General features: G+C 42.1%; 1 protein-coding gene across 1 annotated transcript; it reads left to right on the top strand.

The window, feature by feature from the left end:
* Positions 1–706: 706 nt before the first annotated feature.
* PRPH2 (peripherin 2) lies at positions 707–17,508 on the top strand. The gene is made up of 3 exons (XM_081854955.1): positions 707–1,845; positions 9,597–9,843; positions 14,982–17,508. The coding sequence occupies exons 1-3, from the start codon at positions 1,265–1,267 to the stop codon at positions 15,213–15,215; spliced, it is 1,062 nt and encodes a 353-aa protein (XP_081711081.1). The 5' UTR covers positions 707–1,264; the 3' UTR covers positions 15,216–17,508.
* Positions 17,509–19,308: the final 1,800 nt, after the last annotated feature.

Below are 19,308 nucleotides of genomic sequence, written 5' to 3'. Positions count from 1 at the left end.
CCACATATGTCTTTCTGATAAGTATTTCTTATCTACTAGGATGAATGCAAGAACAAAGATGAGAGAGTCAACATGACTTACAAATTATTGCACTGAGCGTTTAGGAAGAAAATAAGGGCTTCCCTTGTATTGGCATGTACACTAGTAAGAAATTACCTATAGTTGGTGCACAGTTCATAATCATATCCACAAATGAGAGTCTTTACAGCTACTGCCATACTGTATTCTGAGTTCTATTTCCACCACCGGAACACCCTGTTGAGATTCTCAAGGTCCATAAAAGACAGTCTTCTTCCTTAAGCAGTGACGTTGGAGCAGAGATTCCCTACTTAATCTGTGGGGCAACTACATCCCTGGTGTCACACTGCACAAAAGGTTTTCTTTCTTAAAGCCTCAAGTTCTACTCCACTGTTGGCCCAGCCCGATTAGCCTATAAGCTGCTCACAATATCTTTGGGAATTGTTTTTGGTGAGGATCGAGACAGTTTCTCCCATGCTTTTGAACACTTCCAGCTGTGAAAGGTTAGAGGATGGGTATAACGTCATCCACACTTCCTAAAACAAAAATGTTAGTTCTCTTAAAAGATGACCTTAATTCCACCAAAAAAAAAAAACCCACGTAAACCAGAGGGATGTCATTAAAGGTGAGTGGCAGGACAGGATAAGCAGCAACATGGTCTTACTGGCTTGGCATAATCTAAAAAAATAGCAATGTCTCTGATCCAGTTTTGAATTTGGAGAGTGTCGGCTTTTCTCCCAAAAAGAGCCTAGGAATGGGACATCCTTGAAATAACTTGTTTTTCAACTGCAGTGTGCTGTAACATATCATGTGAAAGCACAAATCCACTAACTAGTAAAATGAGGGATTATTTCCATTGCTCATCTGCTGGCAGAGATTTCTCTAAATTGGATCACGCTGATTAGTATTAGAATGACGCATTGTAGATCCAGCTTTAATCATTTGAAACCTTGAAGCTGTTTCTCCTTTGCATGGAAGGGACCACTAGAAATAGTTGCATGTGCTATTTGCCAATAATCCTTTTTTTATTTATTGTGAAATTTGTTGATTCTTGCCCCTTGGAAAACCCACCCACATTTCTCCTCCTTCAGGCTCGGCAAGATGGAGGGGCCAAACCATGGCTCAGTTAGAGCGACGCCATTTGGAATCTTCAAGGCCTGAATGGTGGCAGATCTTCCTGAAGTTGTCCTCTTTTCCAAAACAGGATTAATTTTTGTGAAGTCTTGGTGAGCCTAACACCGCAAAGATGGCTGTGATGAAAGTCAAGTTCAACCAGAAGAAAAGAGTAAAACTAGCACAAGGACTATGGCTCATGAACTGGTTCTCCTTGTTTGCTGGGATCGTTGTTTTCTCTATGGGATTGTTCCTGAAAATTGAGCTCAGGAAACGAAGTGAAGTGATGGACAACTCTGAAAGCCACTTTGTGCCGAATTCCTTGATCTTGGTGGGTCTCCTAGCCTCTGTGTTCAATGGTCTTGCAGGCAAGATCTGTTACGATTCTCTGGATCCTGCTAAATTTGCAAAGTGGAAGCCTATCTTGAAAGTGTACCTAGTGTTGTGTGTGCTCTTTAACCTCTTCATTCTCTTCGTGGTTCTCATTTGCTTTCTGCTGAGGGGTTCTCTGGATAGTACATTAGAACATGGTCTAAAAAATGGCATGAAGTTCTATCGAGATACAGATACTCCAGGAAGGTGCTTCATGAAGAAGACCATCGACATGCTCCAGATTGAGTTCAAATGTTGTGGAAACAATGGTTTTAGAGACTGGTTTGAGATTCAGTGGATCAGCAACCGATACTTGGATTTTGGCTCAAAGGAAGTGAAAGAGTAAGTAGTTAAGTATAACTTATGCTTTAACCCGTGTTTGCATTCCAAGTTCTACTATTGGAACCTCAAGTCATTGTCATCTGAATCCGTTTGGCGCCTATTGTCTTTTGTGTTTCTTCCTTTGCAAGGGCTGTAGCTCTGCATGCAGAAGGTCCCAGGTTCCATACCTGGCACCCCAAGGTACAGCTAGGAGAGGCCGCTGCCTAAAACCCTAGAAAGCTGCCAGTCAGTGTAGACTATATGGAGCTAGATGACTCAATATAAGGCAGTTTCCTATGTTCCAATACAAAAAGCATTCTTCAACATTCCAGTGTAATGTGTGTTTTCCCAATGTTTTCTAGGTCATTTAGTTTTTAGTTTGTTTTGTTTTAAAAGTTTTATTGTGAATGGCTAGAGGCTCAACTAAAAAAACACACATGGAATTAGGGTGTTTTATCCCTCAAAGGAAGGACACTGACATTTCAAGATGCCAAATATATTGCTTTGCTGGCTGATTAAATCTCCTAGGGTCATTCATATCTTTCAGACCTGGTGCTGTAATAAAGTAATTGTGCCAGTTTTGCCCTTAAACGGGAGAGGGAGAAAGGAGGGTCTCCAGCACAAGCCCCACTGAAATGAAGCGATTAACGTGGCTCTTGTTCGTTTCAGCAGGGGCTGTGCAGGAGAGCTTCCTGCTTGCACTGAGCCCTAACGTTTGTCTTGACCTCTGTTAAGTCGCTCTGTGGCTATTATTGGCTTTCTTGGCTTATTGAACAGATGGAATCGTAGGGCTGTGCAAAACGGGCATGCCTTCAGAGAGACGCAGCCCCTGTCCCAGTTGAATTTATCAAACCAGCTGGGCAGATTGTCTTTGATGGTTTTGCAGATCTCGCAGTCCTTGTTGTTGCTCCCTTACAGCATGCCTGGACATTGAGATGCTTCATGGGTCTTGCTTCGGATAGTATGTTTTGCTAGCGATGTTTTTCAAGTACCACATAATCACTGCACATGCTATGAAGAGGTCTGGGTAATTTACTGGTGGGAAAACACACACCGGGTAAAATTATAGCCAAGGTAATTTTGCAAAAGAAACTCAACAACATAGCGGCAAGTACTTTCAGCGCTTCTGAATGTCACAAAATAAGTGTTGCACATTTACGGCACACAGCCCATTTGGAGGTAAATAGACTGGTGGGATTTCCTGACATTAAATTCCTCCTCCCACTCACTGCACTTCTTAATGTGGATCAGGGCACCACATGTTTGCTCCCCCCCCCCCGCTCCTTTTAAAGAAAAGCTTACTCAAGTTATAGTTTGGCACTAAAGGAAAACATGAGAGTTGTAGTCACCGTCCCACACCACTTTCATGCAGGGATAGAATGTGAATATATCAATCAATCTTTATTACAGTCCAGAGACCCAACAAATTGTTACAAAGCAATGCACAATTCAGACAGTCCACCTCCAGGTTAAACAAGCATTTTGTTCAGACTTAAAGATAGGGATCATTGGTTCTTGCAACCACCGATAAAAACTTCGCCACTGCTAATGTTCTAGCATTTGTCCGGTCTTCCAATAGGAACCTGACATAGTGAGCCTCTGATTTTCCCGGGAAAGGTACCAGCAAGGGTAATATCAGTTCAGCCCTGGCTTGCTCATACTTCACACAGTGCAGCAAAATATGTTTTATGGAATCGATGTCTTGAGCACACGAGCAAAGACTGTCCTGGTAGGGAACTCCTCTCAACCTGCCAGAATATATGGATATAGCAGCACTTCCCCCCACTGTTATACACTGCAATCAGCAGAAAAAAGACACCCACCCACCCCAGGTTATCAATTAGCATGGCCTCTGGCAACTGGGGAGATTAAAAGAGTTGTCAAAGGCTAATCAGTGAATTGCTGAAAATTTCAGGATTTCATAAAGCTCTTCCAGCTCCTAAGCTTCCCAGCCTGTGGCAGAGGAGTGCAGCTCATCACATGAGAAGCCTCTTTTGTTGCAAACCGTGAAAAGGCATCATTCGCTGTGGTGCTTCCTAGAAATGCCCCATTAAAAATAATGGGCTGGGTTCTTTTTCACCCGCAGTGACCAGAGTTAACAGCCCTTTTCTTCTGTGGACTTTTATGTGCCTATATCAAACTTTAGTTTCCATTTAATAACCAAATATTAATCTGTTTCTTTTCTAACATTGTTGGGCATAGCTCACTAGGCACACAAGCTCCATTCATTTCAATGGAAGTCCTACAGAAGAAACGCCTTGTGCATTGCGCCTGACAAGACTTTGTAAACCATGGCTGCCACAATACTTTCTCTTTTTTCCAAATCATTTTTATTGATTTTCCAAATTTTAACGAATCAACCACAAATTAAATTAGCATTTATACAAATTTTATGGCTACCGCAATTCTTGTTAGCTTTTCATTAAACAAGCATTTTTCTGGGATGCTTGCTCAGGAACACCATTAAATACTATAAGATGACAGTAAGGAAGGAATTCATTTCCAACTCAGTTAGGTATTTCCCAAAGCAATCAGTGAACACACATGAATTCCTTCGATGAAAAGAGCCCTGGAATATGATAGGTATTAAGGTACCAATCCAGGCAAAGTTAATGTGTTACAATACAGTTCAATCTATGTCTACTTGGAAGTCCCATTGGCTTCAGAGGGGCCTGATCCTTGGTAAGTGTGGCCTAAATCACGCTGAAATCAATGGGACAAGCCCATTGCAATTAAATTAATCCCATTACTTTTGGTGGAATTTAAGCATGGCTAATTTTCTTTGAACTGGTCCCTAAATACAAGTGGTAGATGGATGGTGAAGTTACATATACAGTACAGTGGTAAATCGGGTTACATACGCTTCAGGTTACAAACTCCGCTAACCCAGAAATAGTACCTCGGGTTAAGAACTTTGCTTCAGGATGAGAACAGAAATTGTGCTCCGGCGGCGTGGCGGCAGTAGGAGGCCCCATTAGCTAAAGTGGTGCTTCAGGTTAGGAACAGTTTCAGGTTAAGAACGGACCTCCGGAACGAATTAAGTTTTTACCGGAGGTACCACTGTATTGGATATGTTTGTATTAGTTATATTCTAATGGCTAAGCAATTACATTTAAGTAATTGTATATTTAAATAATTGTAACTGTTTATCTTAAATGATGACAAATACGTATAAATGTAAAATATTATACTCAGATAGCATACTGAGGTTGTTTTGCTTGGTTTTTGGCAAGTTGCCCTGGAGTTTCTTAAATTAGTTTCTTTGGCTGTGATGGTTATGGCCAGAATTTTATTATCTTTAAGCCGCTAGCTATATAATACTGTTATTAGCATTTTCTGAACTTTGATGCATGCTATGTCAAAAGTTATACTTGTTGAAAAAGTGTGGGGATAGTTTAAGTTGAAATACCCTTTGATATAAATAACTACTTGAGAGAACCTAATGAGATGTTCACCCTTGCCAGCATTAGCTGAAGATTTGTGAGCTTGCTCTTAATCCATCCATAGCAGAAAGGCAGGGCAGGAGGGGAAAAACAAGATTATTCTGTGCTTAAAAACATGGGTGTGCTGAGAAATATTGAATGCTGGACCTCCTTAGACACAGGTTTGGCCCTCAATCCCAATGGTGAATTTACGTGACATAGAAGCTCCTCACCACCCTCATGGAAGTTAATGGAAGCCTCCATTTAGACCCTTAAGAAATAGTCTGGCAATTGTAGAATAAATGAATAAAATGAAGTTCCACATTTAAGTTTGGAAGCGAGCCCTTTAAAACCGTATCAGCTCCCTAGAAAACCATGGGTGTTTTGTTTGTGATGATGAGAGTGGAGGTCACAACTAGGCTGTTAAGTGTGCAATATGTCAGGGACTGTAAATGGATTCAGGGCTATTTCAGATGAAATGAGGCCATGTCTCAATATCTCGCAAAATTCACAGATGAAAACTAGGGTGGCCATGTGTTCTACTTAAGGGGGAGCAGTCCTTTAGTTGTCTATTTGAAGTGTCCAAATTGGGATTATAAAGAACCAAGGGAGTAGGGGTCTTGATGTTGCCCATACTCACAGCAAGTTGCACTAACAATTTTAAACAGGTCGGATAAAAGTGCAAAAATGGGACAAAATAGGACAGTGATTAACCAGAGACATTGCCCTGGTAAATAGGGACATAAGTAGGATAATGTAATTCTAAGTCCTTTTTGGCTTGAAACAGATTCCACTATGTTCAGTAGGGTTTCCTCTTTAGTTAGGGGCTTTAAGACTGTACAAAGTGTGCTCCCCAAATTCGAATCGGCACCTGGATTTCACTATACCTTTGTGTTTGTACCAATCACAATGGGAATCCATCAGTTCAACATCTCACAGTACCATTCAGGAAAGATGAGAGCATGAGTACAATATATAAAGTCCAAGAACTCCTCCATTTCCTCCCTATTCCCCAATGCACATTCTTACGCTTGAATGTTTGGGACCCTTGGCAATAGATTAAGGGCTGGCCCAAGGCTGCCTTGGTTGAAATGTCAATGGTGCCCACCCATCACTACCTGGTCAAGTTGCAAAGTACCAAGCCTGGCCCAGGTATTTTGGTGGCATCTGATGGAGAAAATCCTAATGGGACCTTTTTCCTGGGAGTAAAAATACAATAATAATAAATTTAATAACTAGCTATTTGCTGCCCTTTCACAATACCCCCAAAACTGCTGCCAGAGGCAGTTGCCTCAATCTGCCTAATGGTAGGGCCAGCCGTGAATAGCTTACGATTATACTGCTTCTTGAGCCATTAAAACTTGAGCCATAATCACAAATAAAGAGACACTTAATGCTGACCGACAAGTATTCCCCCCCTCCATCTTCATGAAATAGGAAAAAATAGAAATGCAAGGAGAATACACAGATAATAAAGTAAAACTCACCAGAACAGTAGTTGAACTAGTGGTGTAGACTAGTAATGGTTGAGGCTTAATGTCATCTGCAAGCTTCTCAAAATTAAGGGTGTATGAAGAGAAGGTGATAATAGTGGGTGGTAGTCAACTAAGTCTTACTCAGAATAGACCCATTGAAGTTAATGGACCTAGCTTGGTTCTGTTAATTGATTTCAGTGCATCTGAATGCCACCCAGTGTTTTTGCCTTTGCTTTCCTCTCAAAACAACAACTTGGGAGCAACCAGGGGAAAGGTGGTCTTCATTGTGATGTATCTGTACTGGGATCTCCCCCCCCCCAAAAAAAATGAAAATGAAACAATCCCTACTGTGGAGTATGCAGCACAAACAAGAAAAGGGTTGCCATACCCTAACCATCACAATGTTCAGCTGAGCCTCCTCTCAATTAGCAGCCTGTTCCATGTGCCAGCTAGCAGCAAAACAAACAAAGCAGCAATTGGAGGATTCCTGCGTTTCTTCCATCACACCCAGATTTTAGTAACATTTCTCAAGCAGCTGCCTGCTTTCTGTTCTATGTGGCCGGCAGGCCAAAGAAAGCAAGTGGCAGGCGTTTCTCACGCTCCTACTCTTACGCCAACACACACGTTTCTAAAAAGCCTCTTTTTGTACCTGGCTGCCAGCTGCTTCATGTGACTGGCAGGCAGCAAAACAAACAGAGCAGCACGTGGGTCTAGAAAAACAAGACAAAATCAGGAAAAGAGGAGGGGGAAACAGCAGCTCTTTAAGACCGCATGGAGTCCTATAGCTTGGTGTCCAAACAAGATTATCAATTACTGTTCTGACTTCACTCATAGGCTAAAAACACTGACAGACAGGAGCAGCCAGGCCATCTCATTGCACATCAATTGCTTAGAAAGGCGCCTGCACATTTTGCGCCATAGTTTTATTTCCAGGAGGGCTAGATAATTACTTTAAAATAAATAAGGAAGGAAGGAGGTCCTGCCAGGTTGGCCAATCCCCGGTGCATGCTGAGGAGCACAAGGATCACCAAAAATAAGGTGAAGGTACATTTTCTTCTTGAGAAGAAAATAATTAGTTTTATCAGAGTTTGTCAGGATTTACTGGTAAGGATCTGAGAAGGATCTACTAAAGTTTGGGCACTGTTCAGAATATAAAGATATTTGATTAGTCATGTCCCGGGTTTGTTGCATGAGGCTTTGTTGCATGTTTTATCCACATTCACTGGACACATTCACTGACAATATTTTTGTCATTTCATTCAGCTCCACCCCTCTGAAATACGATGCATACCCTGAACTCCTCATAGAGTCACTGAGCTTATCAAGGACTTATCACCTTTAGCAGACAAAGGCATGCACACACACAATCTCTCTCTCTCTCTTTTAATCACTTACAGCAGAAATCTAATAATATCTATTCAGAATATTCAACTATTGAATTCAGTCAGGTGTGCTCCCAGGTAATTGAGGTTAGTATTGCAGGCTCAATTTCTCTCCCCTCTCGTGGATGGTGCCTCTGCCGGATCTTCAGCAATTCCCTCTCTCCACTGTTGCACTATAATTCTGGGAAGTTCCTCGACCATCGGGAAATTTCCAGGGAGCTCAGGAGGCTGCTGTGGCAAAAATAATAATAATAAAATGGTGGGGCCGTCATCTTCTGTAGACCCCCTTCTGCCAGCACTTCTCAGGATGCAGCCATTAGGTTTTAGTCAAACCATTAGTTAAATTTGTACAGGAGTAAAAACGATAGTTCTGGATGTACTTTGGTTTTAGATCAGGTGTGAGGGAACTGTGGCCCAGACAGCATGCTCGGGGTTCATGCATGATGGGTGTTGTAGTCCAACAACATCTGGAGGACCATGAGTTTCCCATCCCTGCTTCCCATGATGCATGCGTGTGATGTAGGAAGTGGCTTTCCCTCCCATGTCTGAGAAAAGGGAGACTGCCTCTTCTGAGATGGCGCTTCCCAGATATTACACAAACACATAATATGAGTGCTTACACAGATTATAGTAAACTGGAGTATTCTTCTGGCCCATTATTAAATTATCAAACTAGCTGATTAAGCTTTGTGGAATTTGAGTGGCATTTTCCCCTAATTGGTGAGTGGGTGGAAACAATGGGCTGTTCTCAACTGATCATCTGAAGGAACAGAGTAAGGTTCTGAGCAGGACATACGGTGGGACCACTTACCCCCTCACCCAGCATCATTGCTGCTTACCTGAGCGAGGTTGGGGCAGGACGGCAAAGAGATCAGGGGTGTGTGGTTGCGCCAGCCACGTTCCACTAGTGGTGCAGCTACACAGCCCACTCCACCCCAGTCCCATCCAATTAAGCAGCAGTGACACCAGTGTTGGAGGCCAACATTGCAGTTTCATCCTACTCCAGGTATCACTACTGATTTCAGGTAACGAAGAGCTATCGGATGTGGGTATTATTTTGGAAGGGAAAGCAGGATGATCATGCAGGGTTGGGTCCAGGTTTGAACACACGGAAATCAACGAGCACTATTAGTTAAGAATGCCCAACTTTACCCAATGATTGCAATGGTCTACACCTGTCTAAGGATGCTTCCAGCAGGTGCACAGGTTGCTCAAAGAGCACATCTGAGCCTTTGGAAACAGGAGTTTAACTTAGCAGATTTTGCCCAGAAAGAGTAGATCTAGATTTCAACGAGGGAGGGCAAATATGGGCTGGCATTTCAATACCAACAACATGATGTGGACTCTGGGGGAAAAGTTGCATGCAAAGGGCACACCCTGAGTTTGGATGCGGCGCTCTGTGGCCGAGAAACGGTGCACTGAATAACAGTAGGAATGCATTTGGATCCAAATGCTTTTATATTTGTAACTTGCTGTGCTTTGCCTGTTTACAGCCGCATTAAAAGCAACGTGGACGGCAGATACTTGGTGGATGGCGTCCCCTTCAGCTGCTGCAACCCGAGTTCGCCACGACCTTGCATCCAGTACCAGGTCTCTAACAACTCAGCTCACTACAGCTATGACTTTCAAACCGAAGAGCTCAATCTATGGAACCGCGGCTGCAGGGAGGCTCTGCTTAAATACTACAGCAACATGATGAGCTCCATGGGAATCATTGTCCTCTTTGTCTGGCTCTTTGAGGTAATACATTGGCATAGTAGTTTCGGTGTCTTGCATAGAACGACAGTGAAAGGCCAGCCTTCCACACAGGAGAGCTAGAACGGGTGATGGTACCAAGTGAGGGGACCCACAACCCCTCCAACATTTCTCTGATGAAAATAGGGACGTCCCATTCCATAATGACCCCACACAAAACATTCCCAATAGTACTAAAGAGCTCAGGTTTGGGACTTGCTGCTAGCCCCATCCTGAGTGCTTTACTGTTATATTCTGCAAGTAGGGAGGAACTCTTCCTGAGAGTGGGAGAGAGAGGCCTTTAATGCTATGATCCCATCCTATTTTTTCTTTTCCTTTCTGCCCCCCATAATCAAGTAAGTAAATAAAAATACTTAACTGACCAATCACGTCCCAGATAGCTCAATTTCCGCCGCCCCCCCCCCACATAAATCTTGGCTCTGCCCACACTCTTTGCCTTCATTTTTAACTTTCTTCTACTTCTGACTTAATAGTTTATGATGTAAATCTCTATACAGTGGTACCTCGGGTTACATACGCTTCGGGTTACATACGCTTCAGGTTACAGACTCTGCTAACCCAGAAATATTACCTCGGGTTAAGAACTTTGCTTCAGGATGAGAACAGAAATCATGCTCTGGCGGCGCAGCAGCAGCAGGAGCCCCCATTAGCTAAAGTGGTGCTTCATGTTAAGAACAGTTTCAGGTTAAGAACAGCCCTCCAGAACGAATTAAGTTCTTAACCCAAGGTACCACTGTATTTAGCTGTGTCAGCCAGGCAGGGGTCTTCTAGGAAGCTCCTCCTTGTTGGTAGAGAAGGCAGGACGACAGATCTTGTAGACTTGTTTAAGGGAAGGAGAGGTTCCTGTCCAGGCTAGATCAGGAAAAGAAAAGGGAACCCTTTAAGGCAGCCTTTGCTAACCTGATGACCTCTAGATATTTTGGACTACAACTCCCATCAGCCCTACCCTGGATGTGTTGTCCTGGGCTTATGGAGGTTGTAGTCCAAAATATCTTGAGTGCACCAGGTTGGCAAAGGCTGCTTTAAACCCATTTCAAGGGCAGTCAATGGAAAAACACAGAAAGTAAATGAGCTGCAACAACCCATAAGAAAACATCCAAATTCATAGGGCAGTATGAAAATAGTGCAAAAGATTTCAAGTTAATCCAGAGATATTCATCAGACTTGTTCTTGTTTAGTCGTTTAGTTGTGTCCGACTCTTCGTGATGCCATGGACCAGAGCACACCAGGCACTCCTGTCTTCCACTGCCTCCCGCAGTTTGGTCAAACTCATGCTGGTAGCTTTGAGAACACTGTCCAACCATCTCGTCCTCTGTCGTCCCCTTCTCCTTGTGCCCTCCATCTTTCCCAACATCAGGGTCTTTTCCAGGGAGTCTTCTCATGAGGTGGCCAAAGTATTGGAGCCTCAGCTTCACGATCTGTCCTGTTCATCAGGCTAGATGGTGCTAAAGGGTGGTCTGATGGTGGTCACTGCAGGGTTGTTGTTGCTTTTAAAACCCTCAGTAGTGTTTTTCCTGACCGGAGTGTGCCTTTGACCTCAGATAATGACGCTTGCTTTAATTCAGGATAGCTAGTTTGCTGTACAAAGGGAAAAAACCACATTCATTGCTTGCCCATTTTTGCCTCTGGCTCCACCCACTCTGGCATGCCCAGAAGGGAATGTGGTCCTCAGTCGCAAAAAGGGTTCCCCATCCCTGCCATAGGGATGATCAGGCATGATCAAGTCTTTTACATGTGAGTGGGCAGGGTGGAAGAGGCACTCCACTGTGGACTGGTGGCCTCAAGTCACAGCCCACCATGGCAGGAGGGCATCCCAGTAGGTACATTTGTGATAAGACTGTGGTATGGTAGGAGGAGTTAACATACACAAACAGGCTAGATTCAGATGCTAGGAACATTGCAGATCTAGTCTCAGGATGAGGGGCAGTGGTAAGTAGAAGCCTTGAGACCATATTCTCAGATTGGGGTCAAGGGCCGTATCCTGCCTAACATAAAACAGAACCAAACTCAACATAATTTCCTCTGTTAATTTATTTCAGGTTAGTTTACTTCTTTAGCATCAGTTTCACATTAACGCAGGGTTTCCCAAACTTGGGTCTCCAGCTGTTTTTGGACTACAAGTCCCATCATCCCTAGCTAGCCGGACCAGTAGTCATGGATGATGGGAACTGTAGTCCAAAAAAATGGCTGGATAACCAAGTTTGGGGAATCCTGGTCTAACAGAAGAAGCCTTTTCAGAACTCTCTTAACTGCCCAGACACTATTGTTCTGAAGCAGCCATCCTCCTCTCTGATGGTCAGCTTGGGTGACTGACTGACTGCCTATCAGTCTCAAACAGAAATGGGGGCATCCAAAAATAAGGTAGAGGTTTCTATATACCTAGGTCTCTAGGTATGCACATTAAGTGACATTTTTAAAAAACAAAAACCTCAAAGTGCCCTGACCAGAACTGTGAGCTTCTAGGATTTACAGAGGATTGATGCCGACAGTGACAGAGGGGAACAGTTCAGGACTCAGAAAGAACCGTCAGTGGTCTGCCACTCCCCCTCCCCCTCCAGCTCTGCCTGACACCAGGGTTGGCCCTAGGAGAAAGGACATTGGCCTACTTAAGTCCTTGGCAGGATATAGTAAATATCTTGCAGCAGGGGATTAGGTTTGGGTGAGTGCTATGAGGTTAACCTCCCCCCACCCCTGACAGCGCCGCGCCGTGCTATTAGCATAAAAGGGGAAATGAACACTCTCCAGAACTTTATTTCTCATTCATCCATTCACCTCACCGCTGTAAAATGCTCGTATTCATGGCTGACAGCTGTATAACACAGCAGGAGAAGGCACTGGAATTGGGTGAAGAAGAAGAAGAAAGTGCTCTTCATTCTTTTCCCACTCTACACACACATAAAAACTACACGAGAAGTTGAAATAGAACTACAAGAAACACTCCTCTTACCCAGTGGCACCATTCTCTCGGGTTCCACTTCTTGTTTTTGAAATTCAAAGTTGAGGGCTTTGTAGCCAGGTGACATAATTGCAGGAGACACAAGCAGGCCAGCTAGGACGTGCAAGAGGGACCTGGTTTCTCTCAGGCTTGCAAGCAAATCCGGCTGTGTTCTTAAAATGGCCACTCTGGACTGCGAGTGGCCATTTTAAATGTTTCATGTTCGCATTTTGATTTGTATTGGTCAAATTCAACCATAGATCTGCCCCACCCCACCTGGTAACTCTAACACGCATCCATTACATTTTAATCTTCAATAATAATAGTAATCTGCCACATAGCTTAATGTAAATGCTTATATTTTACAATCTAGTTGGTCTGGGAGAGGAGTGGGGGTATTCTAGAATTGAAACTCCAATAATAATAATAATAATAATAATAATAATAATAATAATAATAATTTATTATTTGTACCCCACCCATCTGGCTGGGTTTCCCCAGCCACTCTGGGCGGCTTCCAACAAAGATTAAAAATACATTAAAATGTCACACATTAAAAACTTCCCTGAACAGGGCTGCCTTCAGATGTCTTCTGAATGTCAGGTAGCTGTTTATCTCTTTGACATCTGATAGGAGGGTGTTCCACAGGGCAGGCGCCACTTCCAACTCCCACAATCCCTTGAGGGGAGTTATAATGCTACAACATCTGAAAGCCTACAGGTCCCCAACTCTTGTCCGTGACCAGATAACCAGACACTTGATTGTAAAATGTCAAGAGTTCTGGTTGATGCAAGTGGCAGAAGTATAACATTTTCAATGAACTTCTACCACTTGCATTCTGAGATTTTACAATGCAAGGGCTGTAGGAGACTCCTCAGGTGACTTCTAGCAGGACTGGCCCACCTATGTTCCCCTCTTCTGCATACTGTAGATCTCCCCTCAACCCTTCTTTTCTGGTGGGGCATGGGGTGCCATTTCCGGGTCCACCTCAGGTGCCAATATGTCTTGGGCCGGGCTTGCTATCTAGACTAACCACCACCCTGCCCACAAAAAGCTTTCAACACACCTGAAAATCGCTGTTGAGTTTTCTTCTGCCAGTTTGGAGAAAGTTTATAACTGTAAACATCTACTAGAGTAAAATTATTGCTGCAGGACTTGGAAGTTATTAAAGGCAAAAACATGTTTCTTCCCTGAAGATGGTTGAACAATTCAAGCACCAGATATGCCACGCTTTTTCCAGGATCTAAACAGGGATGGGGAATGTGCCAATTGAACTTTCAAGCATAAGTTCTGCCAGCTTCCTCTACTTAGGATTGCTCTATCCATCCTGTGGTTCTTTGGATCCAGGGTTTAGATCAGGGATGGGGAACCTGTGGATCTCCAGATGTTGTTGGGTCTCACTGGGGCTGATGGGAATTGGAGTCCACCAACATCTGGGATGGTCACGGGTCCAGAGAAATCCTAAATATAGGAAACTTGCAGAATTTACACCAGCTTAAGTTAAACTTGCACAAGCTTACCCCTGTTTCAAAATCCATTCAGGAGAAGGCCTACTGCAGAGTGGAAACAATCCTTTTTAATAGTGTTTGACTTACCCTGCTGCTGGGCTGCCAGGTTATGTGACTAAGTTGAAAGATATTTGGAATATGTAATAATAATAATTTATTATTTATACTGGGTTTCCCCAGCCACTCTGGGTGGCTCCCAACAGAATATTAATAATATTTTTTAAAAAGCAACAAAACACCAAACATTAAAAGCTTCCCTAAACAGGGCTGCCTTCAGATGTCTTCTAAAAGTCAGATAGTTGTTTATTTCCTTGACATCTCATCAGGGCGGGCACCACTACCAAGAAGGCCCTCTGCCTGGTTCCCTGTAACCTCACTTCTCGCAGTGAGGGAACCGCCAGAAGGCCCTTCTCCCATTGCCTCACCCTGCCCCCACTGTGGTCCTGGAATGACCCCCCCCCATTTTACTTACACCAGCTTAAACCCCAATTTGAAAACCTTTTTGTTTAGACAAGACTTCCCAGATTTCAGCTGTTCTTCTGATTTCCAGGTTTTGAAAGGCACATTTTATACTGTTCCGTTGTCTGAATGGCCTTTTGCGTATCACTTTGACATACTTGGATATGAAGGGATTTACGCATTCTGTAAATAAAGGCATTTAAATTCTGTTTCCCAACCAGATGTCGGTGATGATAGGGTTGCGGCTGTTGCATACCTCCCTGGAGAGCATTGCCAATCCAGAAGATCCAGAATGTGAGAGCGAAGGATGGGTGCTGGAGAAGAGCCTGAAAGACACTTTCAAATCCACCCTGGAAAATTTGAAAAATATTGGTAAGATGAACCAAGTGGATGCAGGTGCAGAAGGGGCAGAAGGCGATGGCGCAAAAACCCAAGCTGTCTCAACCGTCAGTTGAGTTTATTGGCTGAAAAGACTGTTACCAAAGACTGAGATTTGTGAATATTCGGTTTTTAAAAAGGTACAAGCTGTCGCAGCTATATATATATATATGCATGCACAAAACATACACTTTTTACATACGGAGAGAACAGTATAAAGCACTTTGTGGATAATAAAAGCATCCTTACAGTAGACAGCCAAAACCACTTCTATGGGAAATGCTATAACGTGAAGTTTAAAGCAGATACTTTCTAGGGTAATTCTATTTTTGAGGCAAGTGATATTTCATAAGAAATTTGGTGTGAATAAGTGGTCGACACTATCTTGTGTTTCACATCCCATCACCGGAAACCGAATGAGGAAGTTTAAAGCTAATTATTTTTGTACTTAAGTTTACAAATATATTTGTGAAACAACAACAACAATATGCTTTTCTGGGGGGTAGTCAAAGCACTGCTCTGGATGTTCTTGCTAGACCAAAAGAATATTCAATTGTCCAAGTAATGGAAAGACATAGAGAATGGTATGAGTTCATAATAGCCTCTAATTTTTTGGATAAACGCAAGTGTTGTTTGAAGTTGTTCTGCCATGTTCACATGATGCACAAAAACAGAGAGTAAAATTGTACTGGATTTCTGTGCACTGAACACAAACTTGTCATTTGATAAAAATAAGATCACACTGGTTTGAACAGCAGATAAGCTATAGCCCAAGCTGCCAGTGATTGCTCAGGTGCTGTGATGCCAATACGTCATTCATTCATTTGGTAGGTAGGTATTCCTGTATTTCAACTACTTCAGAGTTTTAGGCTCACTTTGTTTTAACATACACACCAACTACAATAAATCGGACATGAGAATTCTGCTGTTTCCTGGGAAGTAATCATGGCAACCAACTTGTAGCGGTTTGGTTGTCAAAGGAAAAATATTGCCACAAATCAGCACTTGGGTGTGAGCCTTTCCCCCTCCTATTAATAGGCACAAGCTAATAATCGAAGCAAGTTCAACATTTTTATTCAACAAATTGGATGCAATGCAGAAAAAGTTGGATTTTCTGCAGCTTAGAGAAGACATCATTGGTTCAATGACCTAGTTGGCTCAGTGCACTTTGAATCCAAACACGTTATTCTGCATGACTGTATATTACTTTTACTGTTATTCTAAAAGTGGTGATCAGATAGCAAATACTTTTTAAATTTTAGAAGCTGGAATGAAGCATGGGAAAGAGCTTGCTGCGTAAAGAGATTTTTATCTTTGTTCTATACGAAGTTTCCATTTTTCTTTAATTATTTGTACATACATGCATGTATTTGCCAGGCAAGCCTTTCCTGAGTGAAAGCAAAGAGCAGTTAGCTAGCTTCAGCAGATTCCTAGGTGCTGTGAACAAATGCGGTTGGACCTGGTACTTTGTCCCAAAGACTTGACCATCTTCAGTAAGTGACAGAAGAAAGGGATGGGTGATTGAGAAGAGATTTTGAGTAGTGTACATGTGTGTGTGAACTTGTGGTAATAAAAAATTGGGGTACGGTAGTTCAAGGAAGGTCGTTCTGCAAAAAGAGAAGGCCAGGAGGGACTTGCAGAAGAATGCATAGATAGCATATGAAGCTGCCTTAGCCCAAGTCAGACCAAACGGTCCATCTAGGCTGGTGCTGGCGACAGCTCTCTAAGGCCTTTCCCAGCTTTTGTTATCTGTGCTCCTTTTAACTGGACACGTTGAGGACCAATGGGGATATTCTATGTGCATGGACACTTGACAAGAGAGAGTGCAAGGGGCCATAAGAGAAGATGACCTATGGCCACAAGCCGCAGAAGGGGGAGACCTCTGAAATAAGGACCATGAGACTGAAGCTCTTATGAAGTGAAAAGGGAGGCCAGCGTAGAAACTGAAGCACAGGAGTGATGTGATCACAGAGAAAGGAGCACCAATGTAAAGGACTCATACGGGAGAGATACAACAAGTGGGGAATGTCAACAAAGAGTAGGTTACAGTAGTATCCTTAAGTCATGATGGGAGTACAGCCATGGTTTTTAGCAGCAGGTATCAAAAAGAAGAAGAATGAAAAATAACATAGCAAAATTGACTTGTGAGGTGGTGTGTTGTTTGATAAGAGATTGAGTGTTGTGGGGAGGGGGGCCCATTTAATTTCATTGTACACAGGTTGTACAATGACAATAAAGGTATTATTATTATTATTATTAAGAAGAAGAAGAAGAAGAACTTGGCAATGATTAAGGGTTTGCTGACTGCTTAGGTTCCAGAAGAGGACAAAAGGAAGGGTTCAATGGTAACCTTCATGAAATTCTAGGCAAATTGGCACGTGTGTGTGTGTGTGCGTGCGTGCGTGTGGTTTTAGTAGTATGCGCACATGAGGTCACATGTACAGTTTTTACTCTTTTTCCAAATGAAGAAGTTAGTTAAATTCAGCATATTCCCAGTTTCCAAATTCATTCTTGATATTTGCAGACAAATGTTTAGAACACTATCATGAACCTTAGTACGAACCTCTTAAAAGAATTGTGCACTTCAGCTTTTGAAACACAGTTTTTGAAACAGTGAAATATGGATGGCAAAACCAGGAAGCAACAAAACGATTGAAGATTAGGGAATACAGTAACTAAAGCTAAATATACAAAATCTGTTGTATATAGATCTATAACGGTGCTAGTTAGGTCAACATGAGACATTTTTCAAAGAACAGGCAGCTGGAAAGGAGTTTAATTATGAAAATTTCAAAATGCTCTCCGGGGAGATTTTAGTGTGCTATGCTCTATATCTGACATATGAGTAGTAGTCATGAAAAGTTCCAAAGAGTTTATTGTATTGCACCTAAGCTTACTGCAACCCTAGAAGTATTTGACTGAACCATCACTTCGTACAGAGTTGGGTTATATCCCTCTAATTTGTGTGGGGGTTTTTATTTAACACACTATTTACTGTGATATCAGAATATATGGGTTCACTTACAAAATCACCACATTTCACAGCTAATCTCAAGAGTTACCTCATTATATTGTATTATATTAGGTTATAGAATCAGTTTTTGTTTAAGGACTAGCGATGGGGAACGATTTCATTTGAAGTCACATTTAAAAGTGAACCTACCTAATTCATACTTTCTGAAACAATACACAAACAGAAACACAACCATTTTATAAAATTTGTACTTATATGAATTTTGCAGTGAAGTTCTCCAGCCAAGAAGTGTGTTCAAAAATGCATGTTTTAGGGGGAATTGTGCATGACAATAGACATACAGTATTCGTGAAAATAACTTACAAAAATGCATGTTACAAAAAATGCACTGCAAGAATGTATATATTCATCAAAATTGCACACAAAATTTGCACTTAAATTGTGTGTGAATATTCATGAGGATTTTTTTTTAAGAAAGGATTTTCAAACAGATGTGGAAATGTGGAAAACGAAACTTAAGATTGGAATAATAAGAGACTGTGATAATAAGATACTGGGAGAAACCAACACTGAAAGATTCACCCATTCCTAGTAAGGACACCGGAGACATAGACTTTTTTGTTGTTTTTACAGAAATGGGAGGGATCTGTTCTTCTGAATGCTTTTTCTTCTTTTGTTGAAGGTGGATAATGTCCACCACTAGGTTGAGCAGATTCCTTTAGAACAAGCAAAACAATTGGAACTGACACCCAACTGACTTGGCTGTCACACCCCTTTGGCAGCAATACAACCTAGTGGTGAAGGTTACTCATTAAGAAGGAAGGAAGGAATTGGTGGTTGAGAAATGAAACAAAAAAATGCACTATCATGCAAGATAAGATATTCCAGTTCATGTGGGTCTTTTGACATGGCTGTTTTGTATTAATTTGTAATATATATATATCCTATCAAGAAAGAGGTTCTGTGTAAATGCCATTTAACATATGTTTGTAGGTGCTATTTTTGCAAATGTGAATGTAGATATTAAAATTATCTATATTTTAAGAGTGTGTACCTTATATATATTTTAAAGTATTATGTGGATTTTGTTTCTTTGTAAATAGTTTTTTGCTGTAAGGATTTGTAATTCACTGTCCAGCGCTCCAGAAAGGTAACATTTGCTCTGCTTTTTTTCAGCTTAAGACTCAAAGGGACAT

This window comes from Podarcis erhardii (assembly GCF_964252035.2).
Source record: "Podarcis erhardii genome assembly, chromosome: 3".
In the NCBI taxonomy this organism is placed as follows: Eukaryota; Metazoa; Chordata; class Lepidosauria; order Squamata; family Lacertidae; genus Podarcis; species Podarcis erhardii.
Note: the sequence above shows the minus strand (reverse complement) of the source record. Positions and strands in the feature narration are given on the sequence as shown.